The 26779-nt window shown below is 39.5% G+C and overlaps 1 protein-coding gene across 2 annotated transcripts in view; it reads left to right on the top strand.

Annotated features, from left to right (window-relative positions):
• The window catches only part of PLD5 (phospholipase D family member 5), a 211355-nt gene that overhangs the window by 68063 nt on the left and 116513 nt on the right, over positions 1-26779 (top strand). Inside the window, exon 2 of one of the 2 annotated variants that reach the window (XM_032466511.1) lies at positions 9905-10041. In XM_032466511.1, the coding sequence (XP_032322402.1) occupies positions 9905-10041 (137 nt within the window). Of the gene's footprint in view, positions 1-9904; positions 10049-26779 lie in introns of those variants that run through there. The other variant, XM_032466512.1, reaches the window with a different exon arrangement.

Below are 26779 nucleotides of genomic sequence, written 5' to 3'. Positions count from 1 at the left end.
TTTACAAATGTTCTCTAAGGAAAGTTGCTAAAGTTTAAATATATCTAGAATTGGGACTTTTTTCTAGATTGAGGGAGACTGGGGGTACATGACAGCTAGGGCCGGTACATGGTCCTGGATTGAATCCATCTGTTATGGGTTGGCAAGATTTGGAAAGGGTCTGAGGATTGGAATATTATATCAGTGTTAAAGTCTTGATTTTAATGGTTGTGCTTTGGTTTTGTACTATGGTTATGTAGGAGAGTATTTTTGTTTTGTAGAAATAGTTCAAGGGCAGTGGGACATCATGTTGGCAACCTGTTCTCAAATGGTTCAGAGAAAAAGAAGTTCAGTTACAGCATGCCAGTTTCCTGCCTTAAATCCTTCAATGGTTTTCTATTTTAGTAAGTATAAAATGCATATCATTAGCTATGGCCATTATGTTCTTCCCCTGCTTCCTCTCTGGTCTTATCTCCTGGATGACAACCTAGTGCATTTCCATCCAAAGTCATTTGCATGTGCTGTTCCCAATCCCTGGGACCCTTCTCCTTCGACTTCACTTGGTTAGCTCCTCCAGTGCTCAGATAAAATGTCCCTTCTTCAAGGAGGCCCTCGTTAACCACTCCACAAAAAGTGCTAACCCTCAGTCACCGTCATGTCAGCCTGTTCATTTTCTACATAGCATTTCTGAACAGTGGACATCAATTTGCTTTTTGTTTGGTTACCTACTCATTGTTTGCCTTTCCTGTTACAATGGAAGTTTCAAGAGGAGAGCCCATATCCATCTTGTTGGCTGCCAAATCTCCAAGGCCTGGGATGGTGTTAAGACTGATAGGCTCTAAATAAATATTTGTTTCAGGAATGAATTTTGTTCAACCCTGAATTTTAATCATTAGGGAGTCAGACTGTTGCAAAACCTACGTTCCAAAATGTTTCTATGTCAAATATCCTATTTATGTGTGACTGAATTAATTTTTAGTTTGGGGAACTAAAGTATACCCAAATTTACTTCATTCATTATTTTATTGTTCCTCTCTGCAAAGACAAGTTCATATCCGAGGACCGCAGTGCTTATTATGAAATGATAGGTAATGTCATTAAAAGTCTTGATTTCCATTGTGGGGACCCTTCACTGGACCTGGGCTTCAAAGGAGAGGCACCCTCCTACTAGTGATACTTTCTGTATCTTGTTCAACCCTAGCCTACACTGTCCGAAAATAGACTGGCAGTTTTATTACCAGTTCTAAGAAGAGCCTTTCATTTAAATAATTATTTTTCAATTAAATATCATTACTGAAAATCTTATCTTCTGTTAATGAGGACATCACTCAATGTTATGAATAACATATAAGATAATATAGAATATTCTGTTAAACAAGATGGTATGTAATTCACAACACCGACCTTGGTGATTTTGTCATAAATATGACATCATTCTATGTCTATTGGATTCCAACTCCAATGTGGGTTGTCATGTTACTAAGAGAGAGTTTTTGGCTTCATTATGAGGCAGTATCCTTTGGTCAGGGTGGATGCTGTGGATTTGTAGTCCACCAACAATGGGACTGCGGGCTCACTGGAACTGATGAGTTTCCAGATCTTCTTCTGGTTTATACTATTTCGGGGTTGAAATTGAAAGGCTGTTGTGGGGGAGGGTATAACTCAGTGGTAGAGGGTGTGCTTAACATGCACAAGGTCCTCGGTTCAATCCTCAGTACCTCCATTAAAAAAAGGCTGCTGCATTATAGTATTAATCCTGGTATTTATAGGTTTTTTTTTTTTCCTTCTCTATTTTTTGACTCTTTGACATCTTAGAGCCTTACTCATCCTGGAGAGAACGCCCCTGCAAGGGCTAGCTAATTTCTGGAGATAGTGAGCAACCTTGGGTATACCTTTCATATGTAAACCAGCCAATCCAGAGCCCCAGTCTCCAACCATTTTATCTTATGTTCATACTCCAAACCAATATTTGTTCTGCCCTAAATCACCCAGGGCCAGGAACCAGACAACTGGAGACCACCGTGTATCCCAGAGCCCACCCAAATTGTTCAAACTATCTAATCTTAACTATCCAATTCTTGCTCAAACTTACCTACACTGCTTCACCCATTCCTTCCCGAGGAAATCACAACAAAGGCTGTGGCCTATGCTTTCCCCTCTCTCCTGCCTCCTGACTGACCCTGGTGTGTCTCCATGTGTCCCTGCATGGTGTAGCTTATCCCACATCCTCTTGGGAATTGTAAGTGATCAGCTCTTAACTTAAGAAAGCAGTTGTCTCCTTGTCATCTTACCATTCCTGAGGAAAACAAATCCCAGGTGCATTTTTAAATAATCATGCAGCACAGAAGAAATGTACTTTTCATCCCATCTTTGAAATTCTCAAGGACATCATCTGGTCTTATTGTTGGACACCTCTGGCAGTATACAAAACCTTTTTATCTCTCTCATTCTTTTTAGTTCTTCCCCCCCCCCTTTTTGTGCAGATCTGTGTGTAGCAGTGAAGTTTGGTTGGAGGTAGGATTTGGTTGTACTGTAACCTCTAGAGGAATGCTTATTCTTCAGTTCACATGTACCTGGAGTTCAACAGAGAAGGCAGTCATTTGCACACAAGCTGGCATTTGACTTGTATCACAAGGTCAAAGTGTGTAATTTGGGTAGTAAATAAAGCAAAGCCCTGGAGGTACCGAATACACCTCCTTCCCCAAAGCAGCAGGAACACAGGCCCTAGGGTGAATATGATGATGGAAGGTGGATGATCACAATGGTTTTGAATGGAAAATGTAGAATAGTGAGAGCAGAAGGGCAGAAACAAGTTGATTTAAAAGATTTCCCACAGAGGGAGGGTATAGCTCAGTGGTAGAGTGCATGCTTAGCACACATGAGGTCCTGGGTTCAATCCCCACTCCCTCCTTTAAAAAGTAAATAAACCTAATTACCTCCCCCCTAATAAACAAACAAACAAACAAACAAACAGATAGATATTTCCCAGGGCATGACCTCAAGTATTTTGAATACAGAAGTGATAAAGTTGGAAAAAGAATTAACCTGCTTCAGTCATGAGAGCTAAAGATCAAAATTGTTCAAAGTTAGCTGGGCTTGAATAAAGCAGTTTAGAACTTGGATGAAGAAATGCATAGGTAGGTGTGAGGCTCTGGAGTGTTCAGACAACACAAAGAGAAATTTCCAGGAAGGTTATTTGGGATGAAGGAGATTTTTGGAGCCCTTGAAATGTTATCAGAGGATACTGCTGCTTTGTTGTGGTTTGGTGAGCTTGCTGTGTTGAGTTTGCATTCAATTTCTGCCACTTATCAGAAGCTGGTCCCTGGGCAGATTGCTCGTATCTCATTAATCTTCTGGTTTGTGAGAGTGACAACTGCTTAGCAGTGTTGTTGAGAGAATTAAGCCTTTCCACTGAAACATTCCAAAGGCAGAAAAGAGCACATATTTCTCCCAGAAGTTTCTCACTGTAAGTGAGAAATTTCTTAGTTGTCTCATGCATTATCTTAATATATATTTTTTCAATTTTATTTTTTATTGAAGTGTAGTTGATTTACAGTGTTACTTTCACACTACAGCAGAGTGATTCAGTTATAGGTATACTTACATATTTTTTTAGATTCTTTTCCATTATATGTTATTATAAAAAATTGAATATAATTCTCTGTCCTATACAGTAGGTTCTTGTTGTTTACCTCTTTTATATATAGTAATGTGTATCTGTTAATCCCAAACTCCTAATTTATCCCTCCCCAGCCTTTTCCCCTTTGGTAACCATAGTTTGTTTTCTGTGTCTGTTAGTCTATGCTTGGTTTGTAAATAAAATTTTTATCTTGTTTTTTAGATTCCACGTGTAAGTGATATCATATGATATTTGTCTTTCTTTGTCTGGCTTACTTCACTTAATATGATAATCTTTAGGTCCATCCATATTACTACAAATGGCATTATTTCATCCTCTTTTACAGCTGAGTAATATTCCATTATATATTTCACACACACCTACACCTCACATCTTTATTTATTCATCTGTTGATGGGCACTTAGGTTGTTTCCATGTCTTGGTTATTGTAATAGTGATGCTATGAACATTGGGGTGCATGTGTATTTTCGAATTGGCACTTTCTCTGGATATATGCCCAGGAGTGGGATTGCTGGATCATACAGTAACTCCATTTTTAGTTTTCTGAGGAACCTCCTTACTGTCCTCCATAGTGGCTGCACCAATTAGCATTCCCGCCAACAGTGTAGGAGGGCTCCTTTTTCTTCACACCCTTTCCAGCATTTATTATTTGTAGTCTTTTAAATCATGGCCATTCTGACCAGTGTAAGGTGATACTCCATTGCAGTTTTGATTTGCATTTCTCCAATAATTAGTGATATTGAGCATCTTTTCATGTGCCTGTTGCCTATCTGGATGTCTTCTTTGGAGAAATGTCTATTTAGGTCTTCTGCCCATTTTTTTGATTGATTGAGTTGTTTGGTTTTTTTGATATTACGCAGTATGAGCTCTTTGTATATTTTGGAAATTAGTCCCTTGTCAGTCATGTCATTTGCAAATATTTTCTTTGATTCTGAAGGTTGTCTTTTCATTTTGTTTATGGTTTCCTTAGCTGTGCAAAAGCTTTTAAGTTTAATTGCCCCCTGTGTTTATATTTGCTTTTATCTTTATTGCTCTAGGAGCTGGTTCAGAAAAAATATTGCTGTAATGTATGTCAAAGAGTGTTCTGCCTGTGTTTTCTGCTCGGAGTTTTATGGTATCTGGTCTTACATTTAGGTTTTTAATCCATATTGAGTTTATTTTTATATATGATGTTAGAGAATGTTCTAATTTCATTCTTTTATATTTAGCTGTCCAGTTTGCCCAGCACCACTTATTGAAGAGATTGTCTTTTTCTCCATTGTTTATTCTTGCCTCCTTTGTTGTAGATTAACTGACCATAAGCATATGGGTTTATTTCTGAACTCTCTATCCTGCTCCATTGATCTATGTGTCTGTGATCTTTTTGTGCCAGTATTATATGGTTTTGATTACTGTAGCTTTGTGGTATAGTTTGTTTTCTATGTCTGTGAGTCTGTTTCTGTTTTCCATAGTGGATGATGGCCAATAGATTACATGAAAGATACTCAGTAACACAAATTATCAGAGAAGTGTAAATCAAAACTACAGTGAGATATCACCTCACACCAATTAGAATGGCCATCATTAAAAAGTCCACAAACGATAAATGCTGGAGAGGGTGTGGAAAAAAGGGATTCCCTTCTACACTGTTGGTGGGAATGTAATTTGGTGGATCTTCTGAGTAACCTGTCTTCTAGGCACATGCCTAAGAATTCAGGATAGGAACACATCTAGAATCATAGGAAAGTCATACAGATTCAGGAATGCCCTGGCTGCACAGCTCAAAGTCAAATGTCCCAACTTTCATTTCTGTACTAATGGACCACCATGTGAATTTGTTAACTAAAAACTAACAATAATGATAAAATAAACATAGCTAAAACTAAGTAGAATATGAAGTCAAGAAAAGAAAACCAAAAAGGAAACATTTGGATCTATAAACAGATCTAAAGACTTGAGATTTAGTTACCTAAATCCCTGCACTGTCTCCAGCTGGTTGAGTAACCTTGGACAGCTCAGTAACCAAGTGTCTTTGAGACCTGGTTTGCATATCTTTCACATGGAAAATAGTGGTGCTAGTTGTACTAGAATTTCCATCTCCGTGGGCGTTAAAATCTGCATACATAAACATTGTAGTTTTTAAGACTTTACCATGATCTTGTTCAAAACAACTAGTCATGGTAAATAAATGAAAAAGAATATGAATAATTTTAATTTATGGTTAATTTTTGCATCTACATTTTATAATACTTCTAATTTTTAAATTTAATACTCTTTCCCCACTTAGAGGTTATACATCTCTTTTTCTATAATATATTTGATAAGGATATGATATTCAAATATTTTCAGTGTCAGCATAATTAGATTTATTTCTTGATCAAGCAAGCAAGTCTTTTCAAAATTGTTTCAGTGAAACAATTTACTGCAGTGAAAAGTACTGATTGACCGATGCTATATAATAGCATTTCAAATTTTGTTTTCTTTTAATGGGTTGAGTCATCAGTGCAGTTTAGGTGGTAATCATGTTTATGGGTTCTCTTTAAAACTTTGCTTTCCTTGATTCAATTCAATACAAACAAGAAAGTGTGTTTCAAATTAATTCCTGAATGGTCTGAAATGATCTGTTAAGGATTTGAAAATGAGTAAATCTCTTAGTAACCTGGAGTTTGGTCTCATTTATGAGGCTTGTATGCTATCACTTGAACATAATCTTTCACTTTTGATGAGTTGGAAAATAAATGAGACTGAAGAAATTAGTGGTATGACCTCAGATTGTTATAGTACATTGTTTCAAGGAGACGTTTGAAGATGAATATCAAGAGTCCGAATTTCTCCTCTTTGACAAATTAAAATGAAAATAACTCGCTTGTTCATCTTAGTAGATGTTTATAATGTAGAATTAAATTAATAGAAGTTAATAGAAATTTGTGAGGGTTATTACACCAAAGTATGTCAGTAGCACACAAATTAACTAGAGTTCTTATTTACTGTTTTATGATAAAAATCAGAATCAAGGGAAAGGAATCAGTGCTGGTATAGATGAAGCATTTAGTATTAACTTCGCTAGAATTCATTCACCAAGTTCTGCTCTGTATCTAACATGTTATATTTATGCTGCTCTGAGATTCTTTTTAAAATAATGTTTGATTATATTGTCCTGGGTTAGAGTCTCTTCTGGACTGATCAATGTGAATATCATTGCATTATTTTAAGTCACTCTAAAAGCTTTTTGTTTGTTTGTTTCTGTTTCTAAATTATAGAGAAATAGATAAAATGGGGAAAATGTTTTTTTTTCTGTTGTAAAATAAGTGGTTTAAAAAAATAAAGTTTTGTGAGTAAAGGAGACAATAATTTTCCACACAGTGAAATATTACACATCTAAAACTATGCTTTAAAAGAACATTTAATGACATTCAAACATGATTAAGTACAAAAAGCAGAATGAAACTGTATAGCCTGCCATAACATTATCAGATTGTTGGATAGGCAGATGTAGAAAGAACCAAAAGAAAATATTAATTAATGGCAGTTATGTCTGAGCGGGACTCTGGGTGATTTATTTTCTTTTTCGTGTTATATGTTTTTCTCAAAATAGTTAACAGCAAACATTTTCTCATTATACAAGTAAAGAGTATCATTAAAATAAATAAAAAGTAAAGGGCAGAAGAAAATTTATTTAAAAAAATTTTTTTAATCATTTAAAATTATGTTTAAGCCCCCACGAAGAAAATAAACCTCAAGATTTACATTTAAATTAATAGAGTGTATTTATCATGATCCCTTTAATGTTTGAAAATAAACTACTATAGGCAGGTTATCTTGAAGGGTGAACATATATTAAGCAGCATTTAGTAGAGATGACACTTTGATACCTCCAAGTATGGCCCCTGGGCCAGGAGCATCAGCCCCTACTGGGGACTTTTTATGAATGCACATTTTGGGTCCCCAGATGAATCAAAAACTCTGGAAGTAGGGCCCATCAATGTACATTTTAATAAGCCCTCCAGGTGATTTAGATACATGCCTGAGTTTCAGAAATGCTGCTTTAGAGCTCTGAATCCTGACACTGGGCTAGAAAGAACAATTTCTCAATTTTATCCTAGAAAACTTCCATCTCACATTTCTTTTCTCTCTCTGTCATTTCTTCCTGTCCTTCTCTGTTTCTCTTTTTCTCAGCCTCTCTCTTCTATGTGCTTACAGTTTTAGTTAACTGTTTTTTGTTTGTTCATATCTTTACCTTGTTTCCCCAAAATAATCAAGGCCGCTTACAGAGATGCATGTACTACAATACACTAACAAAAGCAAACAGTCATTTAGTGCTATCTATTTTGGGGGGTACTGTTCTAAGTACTTTACATATAGTACCTCACTTAATTTAATTTTTAATAACAACCCCATGAAGAGATTATGATGATGATGGTGTCCATTTTACAGGCAAGGAAACTAGCTAAAGCACAAAGACTAATAACTTGCCCAGGGGGATACAACCAGTAAGTGGTAAAATCCAAGCAATCTTGTTCCAAAGTCTGAACCTTCAACCAGTTTACTGTGCTGCTTCTTAAAATAAAACTAGTGAGGAATTGGGGATGAATGGCAAGTAAGGGGGCAAGGTGGATGCATAATCTATTCTGCAGAGTTGCGCATAGTTGGTAAGCATGGCCCGTGAATGTGCTTCTGGCTCCAGCAGAGAGTGAACAAGGATGAGCTACAAGATTAACAATCCCTAAAAGATGGATACAAGCCAATTTTCAGGAAGGTCACAACTAAGTCTTGAGAGCTCTCCATCCTGAGAAGTGTGCGTTGTGATTTTCATTCCATGCATTCACTCTTGTGTTCATACAGTAACTGTCTCTTGAGCACCTTCTATTTGTCAGGCTCTGTGCAAGTTGCTTGGCGTGGCAAGAATAAAACAGTCCATCAGAGTGCCACAGAGCCCTGGTGAGAAGAACCGTGGTGTGTCTTCCTTGGGCTTTCCCCTACGTCCTCTCTGAACGTGCAGCGGGAGAACACAAGGACAGGCAGGAATGGACTTGGAACAGGTTCTGCTGTGATATGAGACCTGAGGGAGGGCTGGAAAACACGAAAAAGAAACAACCACTTGCGCTGATAGTGCCTACTCACAGAAATACCATTTATTTCTTGACTACATCTTTCTCTGTCAACTGTAACCTGAGGCCTCCCCCGGACAACTTGGGCACCTGGCTTCAGGAGGTTCCTTGATTGTTGATTCTGTAGGGATGAAAGGCAGGAGGAGTGGCAGGAGGGGGCAAAGCCAGCTGGTTTCAACAAAAGTCTGAAATTTGTGTATGTGCATGTATGTGTGTGCGCGTGCATGTGCAGGGGTGGGGGGGCCTGCTTATATGTATCCCATCACTAAGAAAGTGCTCCTGGCTGTCTGGTCAAAGATCACCCTCTCCCCTTCTGTAAATAATCCCTAGCAACCGCACAAAGACTTTAAAAAATTACCCTTTTCCTATTTCCCCATCTAGATTTATCTAATAAATGGAATGCAGGCAAAATTTTTTGTCCCAGTGGCCATGGCTCCTGCCTAGTCATCATGGCCCTGTCTTCTGCCACCCTTGACCGTGAACCCCTGGAAACAGAGAGGTCTTGAATTATAACAGTGGAGCCTAAAGATAAGGACATGATTCACTTTGACCACCTGGAACTTAGGCTTGTGATTCTAAGTGAAAGTCGTATGAAGAGTATGAACACTGGTTAAGATTGTGCTCAGTGTTTTGAAATGAACTATGTTGGTTAATAACCCACCATGCTAGCATCTGATAGACCCAATTTTCTGACCAAAGTGCAGAACTCGTACTGACCACCCGGAGCATCCTTCCTGAAGCCATCACCATAAAGATCTTAGAGCAAGATGAGATGGGAAAAGCAAGAAGATACAAAGTTTGAACGCAGTTTGCATAGAGTTTTGAAAATGGTGATAATAACAGGGGACAGAATAATTATAGACTCACCTTGTGTTTCATTTTTAATTTTCAGAAGTGTCCTGTAATCTTTTCTGGACTGCTTTTGATTAGAAAGAGGAAGAGCAAACTCGTTTGGAAGTCTTGATGCAGCACTTGAATTCTTTAACAGGCTCTCACATATTTAGCAGGGGTTTGAAGGCTGTACTGAGGAATACAGTGTAAAGTCTTAGGCGTCTCACCTAGACAGCAGCCCTTTTCTGGCAGTGACGAAAGTAATTGTCCCCAAAGGGTTTTGCATGGAACTTTGAAAAGATGTCTCATCTTGAGTTTCCTCAGCGAAAGACTGCTGACTTTTCCTAATCTTTTTTCTCTCCTGCAGTCCCAGCAGAAGTGCATCGTGATCTTTGCCCTGGTGTGCTGCTTTGCGATTCTCGTTGCACTGATATTCTCAGCCGTGGACATCATGGGAGAGGATGAGGATGGACTGTCAGAAAAAAATTGTCAAAATAAATGTCGGTAAGAGGTAACAAACAAAAATTCAAACATTCTCTTTTAGGGAGTGGGCAAGGAAGTCAAAGAGGGCCCTGGACGGTGGAGAGAAAAACTACCGTAAACACACATGGTCCCCCGACTTCCCCTTGAGTGAAGCTGAGTCCTACCTCTCTCAACACTGATGCTCTCACTGTCAGTTAGACCAAGGGAATAAAAAAATGAGTAATGATTTAATTCACTTTACCATTTGGGCATATTCTGTACAGAGGAGTGGTGTTGACAAAATTAAATTTTGTAACAGTCTGCATTTCTGGCGACCTCTGTGTATGAGGTTTTGATTTGTTCTATGATGAGCTTGGCAAAAACGAATGCCCCAATGGACAAAGGATGCTGTGCTGGTTGTGATGTCAATTGGAAGTTAAACACACATTTCAGGAAAAATTTCAACTTAAAATTAGGGATTAAATAAATAAACATGTCTACAAGAAGATGCCACAGGCCTCCTCAGTCTCTCCCAGTTTAGCACACAGTTTATTTTTAATCCAGAAGTTACATTATATTTATGTATTATCTCTCTTCAGATACATCAAATAGCATTTCCCGGGGGTCATTTCTGACTGACAGCCATCGCAGTATGGTTTTATCCCCATAAATCTCCTCATCCACCTCTTCCCTGAGTGCTCCTTTATTTTTTGAGGTTGGGAGGAGGATGTAGAAAAGTACCAAGAGAAGGCAGATAGATAAGAGGTGTATTTTTATATATGTGTTGCTGCAAAGCTGAAGTGAGGCCATAAAGTTACAACGGTTATTATGAATTAGAGCTTATAGTGAATTTTAATGAGTTCGTTCAATTAATAGATTTTTTTCCCCTTTGGAAAGTATCCAAGTGTCCCTCTTCTCTAGCTTAAATTCAACCACACCGTGGTAATGTGTATGTGAGTTTTTGTCCTGGATATTTTGCTTTAAGGGTTGAATGTCTGGCACCCAAAAAATATCTGGAAAAGACAATTGATGTTTTGTGTTTTTTTAACCTATGATGCATTATAATCTCATTACCAGGCAACAGCATTATCCAGAACAAAGGATATAAGAGAGAAGCCAGTATACATTTTAGATTCATTCCTTCATATGAGATAGGTGTTTCTAAATATATTTACTTCCCAGACTGAATTTGAGAGAATAACTCTATTGGGATCATAAGGAAGGCAATAGCACAGCAGGCCATCATCATCTTCCTCCTGAACACTCCGTCTGCATCAGTGCCCTGTGCTGATCCCATTACATGACTTACAGAAACATTCTGTCGGCAAGGGGCCAATGACTCCTACATATTCAGTAGAATGGCTCTGCCCACTCCCTCACCGCAGCCTGTAATGAAGTCTGCTGGGTACCTTGAATGGCAAACCCCAGAACCTAGAAAGCAACTTCATAAAGGTCAAACTATGCCAACTTCTTTAAGACAAAATACCCAGAACTTTTTAACAAACGTTACCAGGTGTTAGTTGTTTTCAACAAAAAAAGGACTAATTATTTATAATTCTAAGGAATTATACCTCTTTGCCCTTAGGGGGAAGCTATAATTTAATCTAATTTTATTTTTTAATTCATACGACTGATATTTCCATCCAGTAGTTTCTTCTGTCTCAATCCATAACTAAATCCCGATGTCTCAACACTGCTTCTCCCTCCATCTGGAACGTGTTCTTCCAATGACTACCCACTCTCCTGCTTCCCTTCCCCTGGGTGGTTAGAATCACTACCCTGGTTACTAGGCTGCACCCCTCCACGTGCAGCTGTCTTCTCCAGAACTTGTAGCCTCTCCCTATCTCCCTCTCTTCCGCAGTCTCTTCCCCTGTGTCTTGCATTTCATTTTGCCTCCCTTCTCAGCCTTGTAGCAGGCACTTTTGATATCCCTACCCTGGTGGTATCTAGATGCTTCCTAGCCTCATCCTGAGAAGCTTCTGCTTTTTCACCTTCCTCCAAAGCACAGAGTGGAGGCCGGGCACCTGTGATTCCTTGTATCCCAATCCAGTCCCAGTCTCCAGTGGGACAGTCCCTTGTCCACCATCTTCTCATTTTAATTTGATGAACTTTTCTTATGTAGTCCACTCCCTCCTTATCGCTCTAAGCAGCGTTACCTTCTACCTTCCAGGACTCTCTCCCTCCTTCTTTTGTGCCTAGCAGACCTCCCAACCATCAGTCCCATCCCTTGCCATTGTCCTTAGTAACTAAAATTTACTTCCAATACCCTGGCCTTTTTTAAAAATTGAAGTATAGTTGATTTACAATGTCGTGTTAGTTTCTGGTGTTGCAGCATAGTGATTCAGTTATACATATACATACATATTCTTTTCCATTACAGATTATTACAAGATAGTGATAGTTCCCTGTGCTATACAGTATGACCTTGTTGTTTATCCATTTTATGTATAGTAGTTAGTGTCTGCCAATCCCGAACTCCTTATTTATCCCTCCCCCACTTTCTCTTTTGGTAACCATAAGTTTGTTTTCTATGTCTATGAATCTGTCTCTGTTTTGTAAATAAGTTCATTTGTGTCCTTTTTTTTAGATTCCACATATAAGTGATGTCATATGGTATTTCTTTCTCTTTCTGGCTTATTTCACTTAGTATGATGATCTCCAGGTCCATCCATGTTACTGCAAATGTAGTGCCCCAATTTTTATTATTTGGCTACTAAGAGCTGTCTTTCGTTCATTTGGACACTTTCCTGGATATCTCTGCAAGCAGCTTTGCTTTCTGGCAACAATAATCTGTTCCAGCCCTATTGAATTTTCTTGGTCTGAGACATGGTATATTGTCTGCTCTCCAATGAGCCCTGGTTCCTTTCATGGAGAGTTCTATTAAAACCCAAAATCTAAATTCTAAGAGTTTCATTAAATTGTCCCCCAAGGGTGTTGGTGACAGATACAATGACATCAGAAGAAAGCCTCTTTAAATTACTTTTGTGACTGAGCAATATTTCCCCCGTCTTCTTTCCCTTTTTCACTTTCATATTATAGATATAAGAATGTGGTTTGAATTGGGCAATACCACTTAGGAGACTTGCAATTTGGGGCAAGTTTCTTGATTTTACTGTACCACATTTTTTCATCTGTATAATGAAGACAATTATTATATCTTTCTCGAAAGTTTTCTGTAAGAACTAAATATGTTAATGCAGGTACCTTTGATAAAACAGCATCTGTCATATAATAAACATGCAATAAATGTAGGCAATTCTTTTTATTAAGGGACATTCATTGCAGGTGTTTGCACTTCCCCTTTAAGTTCCATCTAACTTTGCTCCAAACTAAGGAAGAGTTTTTTCATCCAATTTTTATTCTTTTCCTTAAACTACAGTTTTTTCCTTTATTTGTATTAACTTTCACCTACCATGGTTTATATTGCCAAATCCAACCCTGTTTTTAAATTAGAGTGTTGCTCCCAAACTCAGAAGACTCCACTTGGTTTTTGGCTTTATATTTGATATCTGAGTGCTTTTCTGACTGAGCAAGAGAAAGAGCAAGAGAAACTTTAATCTACACTCTCACCCTCAAGGAAACACCAAAGAATTTAAAAGCCTAGAGCACCTGGTACTACAAATAGATTTCCAATGTACTAAACAGACAGTAATGATGAAAGATGGAGTAAAGGCAAAAACTGGCTCTAGAGCTTTTATTTTACATTCTCTCCCAGTTTCTCCATTTGAGCCCACAATGAACCTATTTCCTTTATAACTTTCTCAACATATTTATCCTTTTGTAAAGCCAGTATCCACTTCTTACAGAATCTTCTAGAATCTCTATAGAGGAGATAAGCACTTCTGTTTATTTTACTATATTAAAAAGTGAACCATTTTACCCATTTCTTTTCTTTTTTGAAGTATAGTTGATTTACACTGTTATATTAGTTTCAAGTATATACCTAATGATTCAGTATTTTTATAGATTATATTTCATTTAAAGCTATTATAAAACCGTGGCTATATTCCTGTGTTGTACAATGTATCCTTGTAGCTTTTTTACTTTACACATAGTAGTTTGTACCTCTTAATGCCTTAACCCTTTCTTACGCCTCCCTCTTTCCCTAGCCCTACTGGTAACTACCAGTTTGTTCTCTTATCTGTGAGTCTGTTTCTGTTTTGTTATATTCATTTGTTTGTTTTAGTTTTTAGATTCCACATAAAAGTGATAATATACAGACATTTGTCTTTCTCTCTCTGACTTATTTCACTAAGGTATCATCCATGTTGTTGCAAATGGCAAAACCCTTTTTTTTTAATGGTTGAGTATGTGTGTGTGTATATGTATATATATGTCACATCTTCTTTATCCATTCTTCTTTTGATGGATACTTAGGTTGCTTCCATATCTTGGCTATTTTAAATTATGCTGCTATGAATATTGGGGTTCATGTATGTTTTTGAATGAGTGTTTTTATTTTCTTTGGATATATACACAGGAGTGGAATTGCTGGGTCATATGACAGCTCTGTTTTTAGAGAAACCTCTATACTGTTTTCCAAAGTGGCTGCACCAATTTATATTCCCATCAACAGTGTATAAGGTTTCCCTTTTGTCCTCATTTTTGCCAACATTTGCCATTTATGTTCTTTTCAATGATAGCCATTCTGACAGGTGTGAGGTATCTCATTGTGGTTTTGATTTGCATTTTCCTGATGATTAATGCTGTTGAGCATCTTTTCATGTGCCTGTTGGCCATCTGTATGTCCTCTTTGGAAAAATATCTATTCAGGTCTTCTGCCCATTTTTAATAGGATTGGTTTTTTTTTGGTGTTGAGTTATATAAGCTGTTTGTATATTTTGGACATTAAGCCCTTGTTGGTCACATCATTTGCAAATATTTTCTCTAAGTCTGAAGACTGTCTTTTTGTTTTGTTTATGGTTTCCTTTGCTGTCCAAAAGCTTTTAAGCTTAATAAGATCTTGTTTGTTTATTTTTGTCTTTGTTTCCTTTGCCTTAGGAGACAGACACCCTCGCCCCTAAATATCACATCTATTTATGTCAAAGTGTGTTCCACCTCTTCTTTCTTCTGGGAGCTTTATGTTCTCTGGGCTTACATTTAGGTCTCCAATCTATTTTTAGTTTATTTTTGTATATGGTGTGAGAAAATGTGCTCATTTTATTCTTTTATATGTTGCTGTTTCCAGCATCACCCACCAAAGAGACAGTCTTTCCCCCATTGTTTATATCTGCCTCCTTTGTCATAAATTAATTGACCACAAATGCATGAGTTTACTTCTGAGCTCTATAATCTGTTCCATCCATGTGCTAGTTTTTGTACGAGTACTATGCTGTTTTGATTACCGTAGCTTTATGGTATATTCTGAAGTCCAGGAGCATGATATCTCCAGCTTTGTTCTTTTTTCTCAAGACTGCTTTGGCTATTTAGGGTCTTTTGTGGTTTCATATAAATTTTAGGATTATTTATTCTAGGTCTGTGAAAAATGTCAGGGGTGTTTTAATAGAGATTGCATTAAATCTGTAGATTGCTCTGGGCATTTTACCATTTCTTATTGGCTCCTTCTTGTCTTTCTCCAGTTCTAAACTGCTTTCACTTTCCTACAGCCGTAACTTTACTTCTCCTGAATCCCTGTTTAGAGAGCACTTTAACTGAGAAATGACATCCCCCTGGTATAACTCCTTGTTTTCTTTCCAACTCAGAATCCCCACGTGTCTTCACTCATCCTTCCCTCCTCCCATTTTCATTCAGGGGAAGAAATTTCTCTTGTCCTTTCCAAAGCTAACCTCTCTGTCTCTGCAAATAATCACGTGGAGATAAATGAAGACCAACCAAATGAGAAAAGCAAAGTCTGTTTATTCAAAGTTTGCTATAGCCAGGGAGTCCGTCACTGTCAGTTGGATTTGGTACAGACTCAGAGTCATGCTGAAGAAGAGGAGAACTTTAGAGGGGAAAAGGGAAGGCTTCAGGTGTGCCCCGAATGGAAGCTGTTGGCCTGGGGAAGCTGGAGGTAAGCTAACTAGGAGTGAGGCATCCTATGTGATGGGCTAAGGGAGCATATTTCTCTGTCTCTCTGGTTGATTCTAAGTTGGAAGCATAGACAAAACTTAGGGAAGCTGTCATTTATTAATCAGATCCTGGTCACTTTGCATACCCTTTCACTGCCCACTTCCAAAGACAGGCAATATTCAAATCTTGTTTCCTCTTTTCCTCTCTCTGCTTCGGCAATTTCTAACTCATTCCTGTGATTTCACCTCTGCTTCTCATCAAGTGATCTTCCATTTCGCAGGGTACCCCCACCTACTTTAAGTTCTTACTCCTTTGCCCCCTTTTCACAAATGAAAGTCCATTTCATTTCTGTAATGGAAATGTGGCCTTTTATTGGTGCTATTTATTATCAGCATCTCTGTCTTTATGTTGTCTCATCATCTAGGGCAAAACCTCCCTGAGAACAAGGGACATTTTTTTCTCACCTTGTGTCTTATAGGGTCTCACACATCAGGACTGAGCAGCTACTCTTTTTAATGGGAAGTCATTTCTATGTAAAAATAATATTGTTTTTAATACTGTTATAATACTGCTTAATACTGTATAACAATACTCTGTTCATTGAGGTCATATGTATTATCTAGATACATTTATTATCCCTCCATGGTAGAATTCATTTTGTGGGAATAACTGGAGATGACGGGAGAAGAAACTGAAGATTATAGATTATATACTTAGAGCCTGTCATCTGGAAGTGGGTTAGAAAAAGGAACCTATTGAGGAATTGCTAAAATGAAAGGGTAATCTAATACATTTTTTTCTATTTCTAACTAGCTTTGAATAAATAACATTTAATAATAATTGGGAATGGAAGATAAATGCTTAATTTTAAATGAAAGAAAAGAGAAGGCTTCAAACATTTAAATATAGATATTTTTACATTTCAGAACTCTACTCTTATTTAAAATGTCACCTATTAACATCTTAATTTCACCAGAGTCAAGTGAAATTCAAATTTCCTGAATTATGAGATATTTGATTAGCCCAAGACCCAGAAAGTACTGTTTATATTCCCATAGCTGAAATCTCAAAGATTATTTTTAAAATAATGTTTTATCTTTAGCATTTCACATTTAAAGGAGGAAATTCAAGAGAGCGTGACACTTCCTGATGGTCTATAATTACCACTTGGGAAGCAGCAGAAGCTAATTATTTCAAAGTTTTAATTTTAATGAAACTTAATATACGATTAATGATGTTGACATTTCCTGTTGCTAGGTTTGTTTTGCAAAAAGATTATTTGAACATGGTATATATTTTTCCAAAAGAGCATTGCACCCTTCTAGGCACAGCCATGTCTGATCATCCTGAATGGCGTTGGGCACAGGAAGCAGAGCTGTCTTTTCTCCAGATGGCCTGTTTCAGCTGCCTTCGCAGGAAGGACCTCTCATTGTAATACCGCGGAGCCCAGGCCTGAACCTGAGGCAAGGGGAACGCTGACAAAGGGAGAGAGGAGGTAAATAAAAAGAAAACCTAGGCACTTGTGCCTGATGGATATTTTTATATTTTGTTTATAGACCTGTAGTTAGAAAAACTTTGTGATTGGATCTTTCAAGTAAAGTGATTGCCATGATTACAAAAAGCATACTGAGAAAACCAAAGCTTTAAAGGAAAAATCTTTGAAGAATTCACTGTGATCTCTTTGTTTCGGTAACTGTGACATTTACTACATAAGATGCGCCATACTTTTCCCTTGTTATAAATGACGTACTTTAATCCGAGCACTCTTTTAGAAATGTTGCAGGCTAGGATATTTAGTTACCTAGCTGTTATGCAGACACTTTCTTGCCTTTAGCATGAAATTCTCAATAATGATGTTTACTAGTAACTGAAGGCAGCATCAGCGATTCTATTTTTATTTGATTATCTCATTGTCCTGGTAGTTAGTTCTTATCACAGAAAGGACTTAGAACTACATTTCCAAGTGGTAGTGGACTTTGATCCTCCATTTTAAAATGTTATTTGGTTTTATTATTGCAATTATCACTTCTTGTGTAACTGTAATATGCCAGCTACTATTTAAGGTACTTAATGTTATCTCACTGACTCTTACAGTAAAGCAGACGTTATTATCCTTCTCTTATAGATGAAATGATAGGTTCAAAATTATTAAATAATCTACGCCCCTAGTAAGGGGTCAAGCTGGGTTTAAATCCACATCTGACTGGCTCTTTCCTTATTTTTTTATGCTCCAAGGACCACGTCAGGGCTGCTGTGATAAGGGCTGCCCACCTAAGAGGGGAGTAGTGCCAGGACAGTCACATACGTGGTCCAGTACCTGTCACCCCTCCACAGTATGAGCGAGCTAGTGTTGCTGTTTCCTGCAGGGCTCAACTTGCTCTCAGCCTCTGCCTCCATACTTTGCCCTTGTTTTATCCAGTAACGTTATCTTCCATCACTATACTTCAGCTGTTGATGCAGACCCACCTTTATTTCCTGCACATCCTGGAATGGGGTGGAAATGCTTAGATTAAGATTTGTGACAACAGGCTAAGTAAGCATCTTGTGCCCCAGAAAGGAGCCCCAGGAAGGCATGCAGATTTTGAATCACTGCAGTCTCTCATGAAGCTTCCCTGCCCAATACTGGGCCCCAGCCCCTAGCTCTGGGCTTCTCTCTCTGGGCTTCCCCATCTCAAAACTTTCCTCTAGGCAGGTGCTATTTCTGCCCCCTTACTCCCAGGAGACCCTGGTCCTGGGGTCTCAGCATGCTTCCTCCAGGACCCTCCCATAAAGGAGGTGCACTTTCAGTGAACATATTGCTGACTGCTGAAACCTCCCCACTGATTTCATGTCTGAAAAAATAGAAATCTGCTTCTGACTTTTGCAAGGGTTTAAGGTATAAATCCTTGCACTGCATTTTTTTAAACCCAAAATTCAGGCTAGGGTCAGGAGATTGTTTTTCTGTACAAAGTAGAGATTCATTTTCTTGAGCACCTGAGGGAGTTGCTCCGCTTTGTTCTGCACAAAATCCTGATGCACATGAGATTCAAGTGCCCTGCCTGCCATCCCTTGACATCCCCTCCTTTGCAAGCTTCCATGCTATGCTATCGTCAGTCCAAACTTGTTCCCGGGCCCTAAGAACACCATGCTTTCCTGGGCCTCAGAGCCTTCCTCCCTATGGCTTACCTTTCCTGGGCACCGTGTTCCTTCTTGTCTCTATTTCTTGGGTTTCACCTGAGGCCACCCTTCCGGCAGCAGGCTTACCCTGGCCACTTGGGTCCCTGCGAGATTACATTCTGAGCGCGGCTACACTGCCCAGAGCGACTGCTCATACAGTTCTTGTTACTTACCCGGCGAACACCACGGAGTAAATTAACCAATCTCCACCGGAGGCTTATTTTATAAAATTAGCATCTTGAAGTCATTGAAAGTCCCAAATAGCTCCGTGAACTATAAACATTTATAAGTTTAACTCAGCCCATAGTCTTGAGCTGAGCTATTTTATTTCATATAAAGTCTTGTGTCAATTTGATTGTCTTTCCTTTTGTAGTGTTATATTTTTTAAAAAGGCTACAGACCATAGCTAAGAGAGAGATTCCCCCCCCAATATCCCCCACCACCACCAAAAAACACACACACATACACCTGGCCCTGCCTAGTTTTAACATATTGCGAAGACTGGCCATAGTGCAGGCTAGAGTTTCAAAAGTATTAACACCAAGTATCATGTATCTCCTTATATATACTTAGATGAATGAGTATTGAGTTTGGACTTTGGTTCAAGATTGAGAATTAATGAAGGTTGGGTCAAGGGATATTTTTTAAAATGTTGGACACTCTCAATTTCTGTGTAAATCAGTCTAGCCTGGAAGTGTGATAGTAAAGGCTGATTACATTGCTTCGTGTCTGCTGTGTCTCTTTTCAGGTTCAGGCATTAGTAATTATGGTCTCAGAGGCCTCGGTTTTCATTCTGTCTTGGGAGTCAGGGGATAGTAAAAGATCCCCTTCAGAGAACACTCTTCTTTTTTTGGCAGTTCTGTGACAGGTGAGTCAGGATGAGATGTCTCAAGTGTGTGCTTTATTATTTTTTTCTTATTGGCCTTTTGGTCCTTGGTCCAAATTTAGCAAAGAACATTTGTCCCTTGCATACACAGTCACCAAATTCTCATTCCGCGTTTAATCCCAAGGATGTCACGGAGTGCCCACTTGAGGCACCGCGTCTTAAATCGCTGCCCACTTATCTGTCTATTCTTCCAGGCTGTAAGCTTGTTGGAATGGGGAACTTTGTCTTCCGAATATTTACATTTTGGGCAGCTGGCGTAGTGCTGAAACATATCAGATGCCCGAGTTCTGAGGATGAAAGGAGAGAAGAAACGCAGTGCTGAGTTAGCATACCTGGCTCGGGGCCTCAGACAGAGTGGGTGCTCAGATAAGTGCTGATTTCTGGTAAAGTAGGATAATGGAAGAAAAAGAAGATAAAACAAGCAATACGGGATAGCGAAAGGAAAACTAGAGCAGAGAAAGAAAAGCTTTCAGTCTCCACTGAACTTGCTGAGTAAACTTGGGAAGGTCACTTACTTCTTTGACATTTCTCTTTTTCCATCTGAAAAATGGGGAGGTTATCTAGCATGACCTCCAAAGTCCCTCTTCCTCCAACAATATGAGTCTATCAAATGGCAAAAGATGATACAGTTGATCATATACATCACTGACATGAATGAAAAATGCCCAGATACACCCATAGAACTTTTAAGCTTTTGGGGTTACCTGCCAAAGTTCCATTGATTATTATTTTTTTCAATCAGCCAAATACTTAATGGCCTATTTTGTGTAAGGACTGTGCTAACACTTAAGATACAAGGAGGAATTGTTAGTTTTTACCACCAAGAGTGTGGTGAGAGTTACCAAACAAGTGCACTGGAGCATAAAAATGCTAACATGAGCGATGCCCTGGGTGTTAGGAAATCACAGGAAGGAGCAGTAACTCTGGAGGATTGACAGAGCAGGTAACTGAATTTAAACGATTCCAGGCTTTTCAAATAAGGGCCACAGCAAGTGCAAAGACTTGACGATAAAAAAAAAGACATGACTTTGTCACTGAAGAGCAAGCATTTGGTTCCATATGACTGGAGTACAGAATGAAAAAGACGGAGAGGCAGGAGTTGAGGCGAGTAAGACTGTGACCACACGTGGAGGTCATGTGCACCATGACGAGGAATCTGTACTAATTGGGAGCCACAAGGCTTAACAAGAAAATAGACAATAGACGTGACTATATTTGCATTTCAGGGAAAAAATGTTAATAGTATGTCCGATGAGTAATTAGTTTTTACTCAAAGTCTGATCTTAGATGCCTGTTTTAGAATTCTCTGGGTGCTCATTAAAATGCACATTCCCTGGTTGGAATCTCATCTCATAGAATCAGAATTTCTGTGGGTTTGGCTTAGAAACCTACATTTAAAGAGAAAAACCCTCTTACAACTTATGCAGCTTAAAGTATGGGAACCGCTGGCTAAGTGGATGGAGAGTGAATGGCAGGGAACTCAGAAAAATGTAAATTTTGGAGTCAGATAAACAGTAGATCCTAAAGAAGTCTAACTTACATTCTCAAAAATTTATTTGATTCACTCACTTATATACTTAAAAATACTTATAAAGCAAATGAGCTAGGTACAGTCATGTTTTGTTAAACTTGTATGAAAGATGGAAAGGCTAATCACCAAAAGAGAATATTAGCAAATGCTGATTTTGTTAATTGTGCAAAATGTCAAGTAGAAGATGAGCTGTACTGTTTAGTTTTGTTATTTTTTTTCCGCTAGCCAGAATAAGGGATGAGGAAAGCTCTCACATCAATCGAACATCGGTGTATGTCAGGAACTGCAAATAAGCAGTGTATTTCTCACTTGGGTTAAGTTTGAGAGATGTCACATAACTTATCCACGCACAAGCAGGGGCTAGCTGTCCAGCCAGAATCCAGTCCCTAACCCTCAGGACTTCAGCACCACCCCATGTTTCCACCCTGAAAAAGAATGATTTTGAGCTACTACACTCTTATCCCTAGTTTGCAAATACTCAGCAGATGGTTTTGGCTTTCAGAAGCCAGTAAAAGTCCTTTTTAGTGTCCACTGAAAAAAAGTGCACAACCCAAAAGTTGAGAGTTGTTTTATATTGCGAACATCTCTGAGGGTTTAAGCCCGGGATAAAAGCCTCTCAGATTGCTCTGAGGGATGCTCTGAAGAGGCAAGGGAGGAACCAGGATATATAGCATTTTTTGCAATGAAGACTAGGTAGTTGGAACATCAAGAGATCACTGTAAATTAAAGAAAACCAGATCTCTCAAGTTAAGGAATTTAGCACTTTTCTATGTATGGAGAGTTTCAAGAGTCTGGGCTCACTGAAATCATTCCTTTGATATGCACCTAGCTGTCCCATCCTGAGCCCCCTCAGGGTGCACCGTTGTGGGTGGTGGCTGCAGAGGCAGGGCTGCCTGCTTGTCTGCCTCCTGAGTTCTCACAGGCTCCCTGTCGGGGCTGCAGGAGTGGCTGATGATTGGATGGCTGCAGCATCCTTTATTTCCTGATACGGCAGGTGATATTTTTCATTCACACCAGCAAACACTTTTGAAAAAGCAGGGCATGAAAAATATGGGTAATTTGATTTCAGATTTCAGATCCCAAAAATACTTTCTGACTGTAATGGCTTTTCTGGTTTATATTCAGCTCTTGAGATCATTTCAAAAGAGTTCCCAGGACGTTCTGAGAGTTGCAGGATGGGCAAGTAAGGGGCTCCGCTCCCCAAAGTGTAGGAGTGTGTGTGTATATATTCTGCCGGTTGGTCTCTGTATCACTCTGGATATTCCAGGGCACAAACACCTTGAGTCCTGGGGTGAGGAAACGTGTAAGCACAGCAAGGAGTCCAGAGCCCATGCTTGCCAACAGGGAAGGATTCAAATGTATTATTCTTTTAAAAACAACATTCAGCTCTCCTGGGTGGAGTCAGCCCCACTGAGCATCACTTGGATTCCTGCTTCCCAGTCAGAGCAATTGATGTAAACGAAGTTAATTCAGAGTGGAGAGAGGGTTGGAAAATAATAAACTAGCATTTATGCTCATTATACAGAAGATTTCAGGGAACTTTTTAGACACGTAAGATATTTTCTAGTTATAAAATGTCAATAAATGTTTTATCAGCACTATGTATGTACTCTACAAATTCACTTACGGTGGGCCCTCCGGGTTCTGCATTTGCAGATTTAACCAACCATGGACTGAAAATATTCAGAAATGAAAAAAATTACAGAAAGTTCCAAAAATTAAAACTTGGCTTTGCAGCACAAAGGCAACTATTTATGTAGTATTTATGTTGTATTGAGTCTTCATTTCAAACATGTGGGAGGATGCATGTAGGTTCTATGCCAAGTACAAACCATTTTATATACAGAACTTGAGCTTCCACAGGTTTTGTGGGTCCTGGAACAACTGTATTTTGTTTTGAGCGAAGAGTAATTTGAATCTCTTTTGCTTAGCATGCAAATTAGCTTTTTTCATGGAAATATACTACTGCCTTTGATCATTCTAATGAAACCATTTTACTTTTGCCTCACCTGATCTGACAGGATCTAGATTTATTCCCGCATCTTGGATATGGACTGAGAGCTCCTTTTGCATTTTAATTGGTTCTCATTTGCCTAATAGTAGTGGTGAGGGCCTGCTTCAAATGCATCCCCAGCGAACTGCTTGGTGAAGGGGAGGATGAAACTGAAATTGGTCATGGTTCCTTCTTTCTCTCTCACATTTTATTTTCCGTTTTCTGCATCTGGTGGAGATAAAGGTTTTAATGCTTGAGTGCAGAGATCTGACTCTGCAGGGATGTACTTACTCGCTTTGTTGAAAGATGATGATTTCACAGCTTCCTGCCTTGAGCACCGCATTTGTAACTTTACTTCTTTTTTCATCAAGTCCTCTGTGGCTTTTGTGCCTCTTTCTTACCTGCTGTCATCATCTTCTGACCAGCTGCGCAAAGCCTCTGATCCTATGTGCAGGGTCCATTTAAATATTTTAGTGCTAGAAGAGTAGAAGCCTTGTAAAAGTGTAGATCTTTTGTACTGTTACACTGGGAGCAAAAATAAATGTTTTAATGCACTTTCCCACTGAGTTAGGATTTTGGAGTTAACAGGCTTGCGTATAGAATTCTGAATGGGGACAGAAGCACCAACATGCCTAACGGAATTTGAGAAAGCCTGCAGGCATTGTTAGCACATGGGACGAGAGCAGTCTTTGTGTTCCCTGCTCATCCAGCAGCTCCGGTGGAAATCAGAAAGGCGCTTTAACTCTCCCAGGCAGTGGGGTGCCCTGCTGGCGCTTGTGCTGCACCCCTGGGAATGGGTTTCTGTTTTAAAGGCGTGCCATTAGCCTTGGGATGTCAGCTCCCAAGGATCAACTGGGGAGGGTGACTATCAAGTGCCACCTTTGGAAACGACAAAAGAACACTAAGTTAAGGGAGACCAGTGAAGATAACTGATGACATAAATTAACCAGCTTCAGCTTTGCAAGCCGCATATATTTTATATTGTATGTGCCTAGGAAGTGGAAAGCCCATAATTTTGGGAAGGTACCAGCGTCATCAACAGCCAACTAAAAAAATTTTTTTTCCTTCTCCCTTTTTTCAGGGAGAAAAACTTATTTTTAGCGCACAAAAAGGACTTCTGTTAAAATAATAATAACAATAATTTATTGTAGGATTATCAAATCTTTTATTTAATAATAATTTATTGAGCACTTATTAAATGTCGGGGATGGTTAGACATTGTTCAGTGGGACGAGAGGTGGAGGGGAGAGGAGGCTGCTCCAGTGGAGCTTTTTTTCTGTAGGAGGTGTTGCTGGAGAAAAGGTCCTTGCCTCACACAGGAAGGAATTCAAGAGTGAGGCGTAGTAAAGTGAGAGCAGATTTATTTAGAGAGATGCATATTCCATAAACTGAGTGCGGGCTGTCTCAGAAAGGGAGAGAGACCACCACAAGGTGCAGAGTTGTTCATTTTTTTGGGCTTGGGAATTCATATGCTAAGAGGCAGGAGGATTATTCCAACTACTTTGGGGAAGGGGCAGGGATTTCTAGGAATCGAGCCCCCGCCCGTTTTTGGACCTTTTATGGCCAGCCTAGGAACAGTCATGGTGTCTGTGGGTTGCCATGAGGCTCGAGGTCTACTGGAAGTCGAATCTTCCACCATCTTGGTTCTAACCAGTTTGTCCTGTCCTCGATTGCTGTGTCATTCCTTCAGTGGTTGTGCCCTGCCCCCTTCCCTCCTGTCTCAGAAAGACAAGACAGATAGAAGGGTAGATAGGTGATAGATAGGTAGATAGAGGTTAGAAAGTGTTGAATGCTGTGGCAAGAAGAGACACAGTAGGATGAAAATAGTAGGGCACAGGGAAAGGGAGGTGCTGGTGACAGCTTTCCTCGGGCAGCCCTCACGGAGTTGGAGGAGTGTTGGACAAAGACCTGAAGGAGGTAGACATCTGAAGGAAGAGGGCTGCAGGTGGAAGGAGAGGGTAGAAACACACCTGGCATGTTTGAGGAGGAGTAGGAGGACGGTGTGGCCAGGGCAGAGAGAACAAACACATCCAGTAAATGGGGTCACTTATGCTAAGTGTGTGACCGTGCCTGGCACGCAAGGCTCCAAAGCTGTGGAAACTCCACGCTGCCTTCAGCCAGCTCTCACCCTGCTCCCACCCAGCACAAGTGTAGGCACTTTCTAAGGTAATCCAAGTGCTCTGTTGGCTTTCTAGGTGGTTCCTGGGATCTTTGTGACATTGGCATTTGTCATGACAGCGTCTGTGTTCTGTCACTGTACATCGCACAGGCAATCTCATCGATATTTTGATGAGAAGAGTGTCTTTCTGTCTGTTCACAGTGAGGTTCTATAGTGACAAAAGCAAGCCCCTAAATGGCTGGTTATGGAATATTTTGTCCTATTTGAAGTATGCAGATAAATCAGTTTGAGAATCTCTGATGAGTAAGAATTTTTCCTGCCACCTTTTGTCAGCCTTTTAAGCAGTGGTTCTCGAACTTAAGTGCACACTAGAATCACTTGAAGAACTGAGAAAAAAAAAATGCTACCCAAGCCCCATCTCAAACCAGTTAAATCCCAGGGCTTTTATTTGAAACTCCCCAGGTAATTCTCATGGGCCACCAGGGACAGGAACTCCTGCCCAATGACCCTTAGGCTGGTGCACAACTGCTGAAGGAATGACAGCACCTGAGGACAGGACAAACTGGTTAGACCCAAGATGGTGGATGGTGGATAGTTAAACTTTGGCTTTTGCGCCTTTGTATTTTCCTGCCTCCCGAGGTCAGAAGATCTTGCAAACTTTCTACCCAGAACTCTTCTCAATCTTTTCGTCCCTGCTTGATTTATGACTGGGTTGCAAACTATCGGTTTGGAGCCAGAGCCAGTTTATGACCAAGCTGTCATCTGTCTGTGGCATCTTTCTCAAATGCTCGGGTTGGACAGCTATTGAAATGTCGACGTCAGGGGCTGTTGAGCGAGCGTGTCCGTCAGCACCTCCATTCCCTAAGTCCTGGCCGGCTCTGCCTCGCCGCCTCCACCACTTTCTTTACATTAGTTAGGCGCAAAGCTTCCGTTTTCATCGGTAGGTCTATGTGGAAGTGTGTGTTTGGAATGTGCTTTACTAATCGCCCACAAGTTACACATTAGAGCTTTATTTCAAGTTACACTTGTTCACCATGAAACCCCAGTTGACCCATTTAGAATAAAAAAAATCACCTACAACGTAAT

This window comes from Camelus ferus, chromosome 23, assembly GCF_009834535.1.
Source record: "Camelus ferus isolate YT-003-E chromosome 23, BCGSAC_Cfer_1.0, whole genome shotgun sequence".
In the NCBI taxonomy this organism is placed as follows: domain Eukaryota; kingdom Metazoa; phylum Chordata; class Mammalia; order Artiodactyla; family Camelidae; genus Camelus; species Camelus ferus.
This window is presented reverse-complemented; position numbering and strand designations above follow the sequence as displayed.